Genomic DNA, 9,845 nt, shown 5'->3' with positions numbered 1-9,845 from the left:
TTTTTTAGTAGAGACGGGGTTTCACCGTGTTAGCCAGGATGGTCTCGATCTCCTGACCTCGTGATCCGCCCGTCTCGGCCTCCCAAAGTGCTGGGATTACAGGCTTGAGCCACCGCGCCCGGCCTATTTGGAGAATTTCTAAATCATGTAGAGGTAAATCACCACTTAGTAGATAATGTGAGGCCTTGTTAATTCTGTTAGAGGTTGAGTTTACAGACTAAACAGTTATCTTAATTGGGGAAGTAAATTGTACTTTTATATTACATCATGTATGTTATTATAGGTCATTAACATTTTGTCATTTCCTTATAGGGAAATAAGTGACATTTTCAGGGGGATTTGTAATAACTTTGATCTGCTTGATTAAAGATTTATTCTACTTCCTTAAATTTCTAGAAACGTTGACCTTGGTTTTATTCTTTAACTTAAGGGTTACATGTAAACAATTCTTAAACTGGTGACTGCTACAGTAAATACCTCTTTTGCTTGGACTTTATATATCCCACCACTTTTTCTTCTCTCTACACATGACAGGGATTTATGGGCATGGACTGAGCTGTGTATATTAGGGAATGTGCACACACTGTGTGGCTTGAGAGTTTGGTGTGTTGGTGATTCCCACATCTGGCAGGTGACCAGAGCTGCCTGGGAAAGCTTTCTTATAAAGTGTGAATCTTCTGAAGGTCATGGTTGGAAATGGGGTCTTCGAGTCTGGGCTCACGGTGATGCAGCTGAATCGCATTGGAGTCTGAACAGCTGTGTGTATGCTTACGGTAGTAGTGAGGCCCACCTGTGGCCATGCTTTTGTGGGTGTCTGTGGTTTTATACCATGGAGGCCCTGAGTCTGATGACCAAATTACAATTTCTGCCATTCTCCTTCTCAGACTTTTTGGAGCTAATTAAAAGGCCCAGGAAATTTCCACCTTTTAAGTCATTTTTTGAAAATGTAAGCAAAGCTGACTTCCTGCCAGCATTTTGCAGTGGATTGTTTAATAATGTTCTCCCCATAGCTGGCTAAGAAGAAGGGAGGGTAAGTGTGGTTCTTGTGACGTTTCTCTTTCTAATGTGTCATGGACTCTTGGTACTTCTGTTTCTTGAAAGACTGCTTCTGTTTTGTTCCATTGACTGTGAACATTGTGAAAACATGTATGCAAGACAGAGCTGCCATACGTGATGTTTGGTGTATGAAGCGCCTGCTCTTCTGCTGTGCGAGGACTTCGTATGTGGTTGGAGTTCAGTGTAGGAAATGGGTGTGGTATTGAGTGAGTTGTTCAGTGGGCCCTTCGCATACTTGGGTGGTGGGGAGAGTTCAGAGATCTTTTATCACCAAATTTGATGACTCTGCCACCAGCCACTGTACCCGTTTCTCCCTGTCATGTGTATGCCACGAAGCACAGGGAATGTTGGCGTGATACTCTTGGGGTCTGGACAAAGCACACAGCAGAATGAGGAATCACCTTGAGAACCTGAGGTTACCACCAGTCCCTGTGTGAGGAATGCTAACTCTGGGGATGCTGTGTTCTTAATGGCGTCCTGTGCACAGCCACGTTGGAGAGTCAGTGGCATGGAGATAGAGAAGGGAGGTATCATTGTCAGCTCTGTAGAAAGCAGACAGGTTGGGTTTGGCTTTATAGGCTAAGGTGGAGCAGGGCTAGAGAGGGAAGCAAACATGGGCTTGTTTTGTCAGAGCTGGGGACTTCTAGGGGTGCAGTGAAGAACAGAGCTACAAAAGTCGGAGGAAGCCAGACTGTGGACCCTGCATAGTCTTGAATTTTAGGCCCTGGCAGTTAAATGTTACAGACAGATGTAGTTTGGTCTCCTCCTACCCAGAGATCATGAGAAGTGAGGGTAAATGGCAGTCAGTCACTTGGGACTTTGTAATATCTTAGGCCTAAACACTAGTGTACAACTGGTGTCTTTTGAATTAAATTGTTAATGGTTTTTGTAGCTAGAAATACTGTGTTGACAGTCCAGAGACATTTGTTTTTATGGCTTGCACTGTTTATACAGATGCATGTGTAGGTACCACATGGTGAGGAAAGCCTTCCACAGATAAAAGTCCTAATAAGATAGCCCATGTTAGTTTTTTGGAAATAAAATATTCCAGCCCTCTAAGGGTTAGAAAATTTGATCTTTTCTCTTTCATAGCATATTTATTGACTTGAAGTTCAATTTAGCATAGTCTCTGTGAGGGATTTCCTTAACTCACAGAGGAGGCACTGCTTTGACACCCAAGAGATGGAATCTTAAGCCTCTGTCTTTACATTCAAGCTGTCAGTGTGCAGCCAAGTCCTGGCTAAGAAGCCTTCTTGCAGCAGAGCTGGGAGAAGAACAAAAAACTTGGGTGTGTGTTATGTAGCTGAAGCTCTCCTGAGTAGAGGAGGTGGCTTGTTGGTGCTGTTCTGCCTGAATGGGGGTCAGCTGCAGCCAGGGCCAGCCACCCAACCCCACAACACCATGTACTGGCCTGTGCGTTTCATTCCCTGTGCTGCCCTAAGGTTGATGAAATCAAATATTTATCCTAAGCTGGAAGAGGGAATTACTCTTACCTAAAGGGGGAAACTTGAGAAAGCAAAGACCTGGTATTCTTAGAAAATGTTAAATTTTGTTCTCGGCAAATTTGATGTTTTTATTAAATTTTTTTGAACATTATATGTGGATCAAAAATATAAAATGGTAGACAGTGAAGAGCCTCTTTCATTCCCCTGTATTCCAACTGCCTATTCCTTTACACATATATACATGAAACTAGTTTTTATTACTTTCTTCTATATCATTTTTGCAGATGCAGAAAATGTGGATGTATAGTTTTATTTTCCCCCCATTACACAGACATATTGTATATACACTGTTCTGTGTTCCCTGGAGAGATTCCCTACATTGCTTGTCTCTCTCTCCCAATAGAAGAACAAGAGAAGTTTAATAAAGGTGTGTTTCTTTTTTTTTTTTTTTTTTTTTTTTGAGACGGAGTCTCGCTGTGTGGCCCAGGCTGGAGTGCAGTGGCCGGATCTCAGCTCATTGCAAACTCCGCCTCCCGGGTTTTTACGCCATTCTCCTGCCTCAGCCTCCCGAGTAGCTGGGACTACAGGCGCCCACCACCTCGCCCGGCTAGTCTTTTGTATTTTTTAGTAGAGACGGGGTTTCACCGTGTTAGCCAGGATGGTCTCGAACTCCTGACCTCGTGATCCGCCCGTCTCGGCCTCCCAAAGTGCTGGGATTACAGGCTTGAGCCACCGCGCCCGGCCTAAAGGTGTGTTTCTTAATTTTATAGAAAGTGTGGATTGCGAATTGATGGGAAAACAGATTTACATGGATTTGATTGGATATCAAAGATAATGAGAGTTCCTGACAAGGGTTTATGATGCTTTTAATGAAGCTTGTAGCATTAATGTATTCTGACTCTTAGAAAATTTTTAAAAACTTCCAGTGAGTGGGTCTTTGGATTATCAATAATGAAAACTTCCATTTGTCTATCAGTTGGGCCGGTGATCGTTTTTGATACCCCTGTCTTTTTTCACTCCTAAAACATCAGTTGTTGCCTGTGAAATGTTCTTTTTTTCCAGCCTGGAATTGGTTTCCAGGGAGCAGAGGGTATAGATTTTTTTGTAAGCTCTTGCCATCTGCAAATGCTATAGCACCTCCTTTTTCCTCATTTCTTTTGAGAACAGCCTGTCTCGCCACTGTTTTACCACAATAGCCCATGAAGTTCTTCAGAGCTCTGCCATCCACTCAGAACCCACTTCTCTAGAATATACTGTGGTGTTAGAGTGGGGTTAGTTTTCTTGATGTTCAGTAAGAATGTGAAGACAGACAACTTAGACTTCACAATGGTGTAATTGTGGTTAATAATTGTAATTGGCAAAATCACAGAGCATTAAATAGGAAAGATCTGAGTTGGCTTAAATGTTTTTCTCCCTTAGAATTCCTTCCTTTTTTTGTAATTAAAATATAAAACCTTCATCTTTAGTCTTCCCATTTATTTCAGATCAGGTAGTAAAAACGTCATGGGATTCCTTAGTCACATAAATATCAAATAAGCTTAGAGAATGGCCTGCACTTAGGATGACAAGATGCAGTGAGACTAAATTAACTTTCTGTTTTCTGGAATCTGTTTCAGCAACTCTACCAGATCCTGACAGACTTTGATATCCGGTTTTATATGTATGAACTACTTAAAGTAAGTGGTATTCATAAACTGTTAATTTTTTCAGGCCTGTTCATTAAAAGATAAGTTTTTGAGAAAACAAAGAGAACTCAAGCAGAATGTTTCTTGATACCCAGAGGATTTAGTGAAGTTTTTAAACTTATACTGAGGCCTCCATCGAAGAATCTTCACATAGAAACTTTCCAGTGGAACTGACAAAAAAGTGGCCAGTCAGGGGGTACCAGGAACATTATACCTTAGAACCTCCCATAGCTCTTGTTTGGTCCATGTGTTTTCTCTTTGCTGCTTTATTCTTACTGTGAATATAACAAATCACCCCAAACTTAATGACTTTTAAAAAATGATTATTGTTTCTTATAATTCTGTGAGTTAGCCAGGTGATTCTTTAGGTCTCAGTTGACTTGACTGGGGTAGGATGGTCCAGGATGGCCTCATTCACAATCTAGGACCACAGCTGGAGCTGCAGGGATAGCTGAGGTCTCATCCTCCAGCCCGTGAAGTCCATGCTACTTCCCATGGTGGTCCTCCTGGGGTTTCTAGCGGCAGAGAGAGGGAAACCTCAATATATAGGCACTTTTCAACCCTCTACCTGTGTCATATTTGCTAATACCCTATTCTCCAAAGCAAATCACATGGCCAAGCCTAGCTTCAAAGGGTGGAAAAACCGACTCCACTTCTTGATGGGAAAAGCACTGAAGTCATATTGTAGAGAGACATGCCTACAGGGGTGGCAGGCATTTGCAGCCATCTTTCCTTGCCATGTGTCGTCATCTACTTGCATGAGTCTTCCTACCCCTGTAGCCCTGGCTCGTTAATGCAGGGAGAAGTGATGGGTAGAATGTCTAAGAGACTTACTAACCCCAAGCACAATGAAATTTGAAGAATTACTGGTTGGTGGAGGAATGATCATTTTGTTTGTCTAGATAAACACTTAAAGGAATGCTCAATTTGTAAATTGGAATACACCCATGGGTCCTAGATTTTTGTGTCATGGATCACTAAGAACCTAGAGAAAACTGAACTCCTTCCAGAAATGCTTGTATTAATATGCAATCTTGCGAAAAGTTTTAGGGTAGTTGTAGATCTTAAGAACAGTTCTATGAAATGAATGTGTTTTTATAAGAACTTGTACAAACCACTTTTTTTTAGAGAAAGCTGAGGTGGTGGGTTTAAGGTTCACTCTTATGACTAATGGGCCTTCCTTTTTGTCAGTAAGATCAGAAAGACAAAAAAAGATCGAGCTTGATTTATCCCACCTTTCTCCATGTCTTCTCCAGACTAAAATTGAAGCATTGGTGTGGATAAAATTTGCAGTGCCAGGATCCTGTGAACTGTCAGGCTAGCTCCTTTCCTGGAGGTGCTTCCCGAGTAATCCTATGCACTCTCACCCCATGAGAGCTACAATTCAGATCTCACAGTTGGTTATTTTTAAGTAAGGTGGTATTGAGATTTTGTGTTATTTAACCATCAGCCAAAGCTAAAGTTGTTTAAGCCAGCTTGCCCTTAGGTCCCATAAAGACATCCAACTAATGCAGGTCTTCCCAAGTGGACATGTGGGTGTCGCTCAATGTCTGATGTCCTTTCTGCTTTCTGGAAGTAGCAGCTAGGCAGTAAGGGCATATACTTATTTTTGCTAATGAGACATAGAATCCCAGATGAAACTTGAAAAATGTCTTTCATGCTTAATAGTCAGAAACTGTACCAGATTTTAAAACTGAAATAATTCCCCAAAGAATTTCAAAGCATGTCAGTAACTCCATAGGGAGTCCGACTAGGAAACTTGGCAAAAGAATTAATTACCTTACTGTATTTGTTCAGTCTTTGCTTTCATTGAGTATTTTTCCCATGCCAGGTATTGTGGTCTTAATTAGTTTATTCCTTTGGACAGAGTGGGCAATATAGCAGAATCAACACTTGGTAAATTTTCTCTGAAAAGAAAAAATAGGAGTGGGGAAGACTAAATATTTAACTCCTTTGAAAATGTAGAAACAACTGAGGCTGAGGGCTGCAGTGTGATGACTCAGTGACTCAACCAGATCTCCTGATTCAGATTCAGGGAGGTCTGCCCACGACCCCTGGTGTCATAAAGCACTGCCACAAAGGCACTTTGGAATCTTGCTACAGTAATTATAAAACAGAGGAAAAAAATTGAAGTAGAATTTAAGCGAATTAAATAAATCTTAAATGTAAAGTCTTTAGGATGTTTGTGTATGTAAAACTCTCACCCAGATTTACATAGGACGATGATATCCAGTATAGTTAGTAACCACTGCCCATAGGTAAATTAAGTAAAATTTTTTTTTTTTTTTTTTTTTTTGAGACGGAGTCTCGCTCTGTCGCCCAGGCTGGAGTGCAGTGGCCGGACCTCAGCTCACTGCAAGCTCCGCCTCCCGGGTTTACGCCATTCTCCTGCCTCAGCCTCCCGAGTAGCTGGGACTACAGGCGCCTGCCACCTCGCCCGGCTAATTTTTTGTATTTTTTAGTAGAGACGGGGTTTCACCGTGTTAGCCAGGATGGTCTCGATCTCCTGACCTCATGATCCGCCCGTCTCGGCCTCCCAAAGTGCTGGGATTACAGGCTTGAGCCACCGCGCCCGGCCAAATTAAGTAAAATTTAAAATTTAGTTGCTGGCCAGACTTAGTGACTCACGCCTGTAAATCCCAACGCTTCAGGAGGCCAAGGCAGGTGGATTGCTTGAGCTCAGAAGTTCAAGACCAGCCTGGGCAACATGGCAAAGCCCTGTATCTACCAAAAAAAAAAAATACACACACACACACATATATATATATATGAATATGTATAAATTAGCCAGGTGTGGTCCAGGTGCATGCCTATGGTTCCAGCTACTCAGCAGGTGGAGGTGGGATGATCCACTTGAGCCTGTGAGGCAGAGGTTGCAGTGAGCTGAGATCATGCCACTGCACTCTAGCCTGGGCGACAGAGCAAGGCCCTGTCCCAAAAAATAAAATAATAAAATAAAATTTAGTTCCCTAATCACACTAGGCACATTTCAGGTGCTCGGTGGCCTCATGTAGCTAGTGGCTACTGTATCATAGCATGCAGGAATAGATTATTTCCGTCGTTGCAGAAAGTCCTATTGGGCAGGGCTGGTAGAGGATATTGTGAACATCCTGCAGGGCTCTCTTGTGTTCTTCTGTTCAGTGTCTCCTCTGAAGATTATATCCTTATATGTATCCCCATAGTTTAGTAGTGCCTGTTCTTGATCTTCAAATAACAAGCAATCTTTATTTTTTTATTTTTTTGAGACAGAATCTCTGTCGCCCAGGCTGGAGTGCGGTGGCACGATGTCGGCTCACTGCAACCTCCACCTCCCAGGTTCAAACAGTTCTCCCGCCTCAGCCTCCTGAGTAGTTGGGATTACAGGCGCGTACCACCACACTTGGCTAATTTTTGTATTTTTAGTAGAAATGGGGTTTCACCGTATTGGTCAGGCTGGTCTCAAAACTCCTGACCTCATGATCTGCCCGCCTTGGCCTCCCAAACTGCCGGGATTACAGGTGTGAGCCGCTGCGCCTGGCCATAACAAGCATTCTATATTGTATACTCTTGGTTCAGGGAAAAGCACAGATCGGGGGAGCTTATTCCTGGAATGCTAATCCCAGGGCTCATTCTCTGGCTTGTGTACTCCTCCAACATGAAGAAGTCCACTCCAGTGTCCTTGAGAGTCTAGTTTATTGCTTCTCATCCAGGTCAAGCTTGTCCCCCAGGGGACATTTGGCAAAATCTGGAACCATTTTTGGTTGTTACAACTGGTGGGGGCTCTACTGGTAGGTAGAGGACAGGGATTCTGCTTGAGGAGTATTTCGTTGACCTTGTGTAGGATTCAGGTGCTTGTTAAGGTTAGCCAAAGGTCCTGAATTTGAAGTTTATGAAGATAGTTATTATTTTAGGCAAGGGAGATTTAGAAGCAAATTTTTATGTTAAAAAAAATAGAGCTTAACAATCTAATAAATGATTGAAAGATTTGAATCACCATTTCTCCAAAGAAGATTTAGAATGGCCAATAGACACATAAAAAGATGTTCCACTTCATCACTCATGGAAATAAAAATCAAAACCACATGGAGATACCACTTTATGCCCACCAGAAAAGCTGTAATCAAGTTGAACAATGACAGGTGTTGATGAGAATGTGGAGAAACTTAAACCCTCAGGTTGCTGGTGGGAGTAAAAGTGATGCAGCCACTGTGGAAGATAATTAGGCAGTTTCTTAAAAGTTTAAACACAAACTTAGCATACAACCCAGCACTTCCACCCCTAGGAATCTACCCAAGGGAAATTAAAGCATGAGTGGAAACAACCCAAATGTCCATCAGTAGTAGTGGAATACCACTCAGCAAGGAAAAACAACTTGGATGAATCTCAGAAATAGTATACTGAGTGAAAGAAGGTAGACGAAGCACTATACGTGTATGATTTCATTTATGAATGTGCGGAAAAGGCAAATCTATACCAGCAAATAGCAGGTCAGTGGTTGTGGGCAGGGCATGGAGGGATTGGGAGAAGTTAGGAGAGGGGATTGACTACAGACAAGCTCAAGAAAAATTTTAGGGGTGGAGATGTTCTAAAACTGGATTGTGGTAATGGTTGCACAGCTCTTTAAATTTGTGAAAAACCATTATATACCTAATATCTGCATATCAATCATCTTATACAAAGCAGTTTTCTCCCTTGGAGTAATAATGTAATAATGTAATGATCATTCCTTTTTTTTTTTTTTTTTCTTTGAGACCAGCTCTGTTTCCCAGGCTGGAGTGCGATGGCGCCATCTCGGCTCACTGCAACCTCCGCCTCTCAGGTTCAAGCAATTCTTGTGCTTTAGCCCCACAAGTAGTTGGGACTAGAGGCGCCCACCACCTCGCCTGGCTAATTTTTTGTATTTTTAGTAGAGACGGAGTTTCGCCATGTTGGCCAGGCTGGTCTTGAACTCCTGACCTGAAGCGATCTGCTTGCCTCGGCCTCCAAAAGTGCTGGGATTACAGGCATGAGCACCATACCTGGCCTCGTAATGATAATTCTTAAAGGCTCGGGGATTGTATTAAGGAAAATACTAATGCTTGGTCATCCAGAAAACCCACGTGGGACCCTTGTGTACAAAATAAGCCATATTGAAAGATGTATTTGAATGTCATTCTTCATGTCCACATAGATGCTGGTCTGTCCTTTGAACCATTATGAGAGGTGACTCCAGTGAGGTTCCAGAGTCTGGTTTATCATCCCACACACACACCACCCCCCTCCCCACTGCCTGCCTTTTTTGCCCAGGCTGGAGTGCAGTGGCACCATCTTGGCTCACTGCAGCCTCCACCTCCCGGGTTCAAGCAGTTCTCCTGCCTCAGCCCACTCAAGTAGCTGGATTACAGGCGTGCACCACCACACCCAGCTACCTTTTGTATTTTTAATATAGCCGTGTTGCCCAGGCTAGTCTCGCACTCCTGACCTCAAGTGATCCACCCGCCTCAGCCTCCCAAAGTGTTGATTGCGAGATTGTGCCACTGCACTCCAGCCTGGACAACAGAGCGAGACTCCATCTCAAAAAAAAAAAAAAAATCTTCCTCCTAGCCCTTGCCATTCCCTTCATACCCTCTCTCTACTGGCTGTAGTATGCCGAGAGAGCAAGGGGTGCCTTCTGAAGCACACTTTTTTTAATCTTTCAATA

The 9,845-nt window shown here is 42.9% G+C and overlaps 1 protein-coding gene across 1 annotated transcript in view; it reads left to right on the top strand.

Annotated features, from left to right (window-relative positions):
- Positions 1-9,845, top strand: part of CSNK2A2 (casein kinase 2 alpha 2) — a 30,182-nt gene that overhangs the window by 9,164 nt on the left and 11,173 nt on the right. Inside the window, exon 3 of the mRNA XM_025370649.1 lies at positions 4,118-4,177. Within this exon, the coding sequence (XP_025226434.1) occupies positions 4,160-4,177 (18 nt within the window). The 5' untranslated portion in view covers positions 4,118-4,159. The remainder of the gene's footprint in view (positions 1-4,117; positions 4,178-9,845) is intronic.

Source organism: Theropithecus gelada, chromosome 20 (genome assembly GCF_003255815.1).
Source record: "Theropithecus gelada isolate Dixy chromosome 20, Tgel_1.0, whole genome shotgun sequence".
Lineage (NCBI taxonomy): Eukaryota > Metazoa > Chordata > Mammalia > Primates > Cercopithecidae > Theropithecus > Theropithecus gelada.
This window is presented reverse-complemented; position numbering and strand designations above follow the sequence as displayed.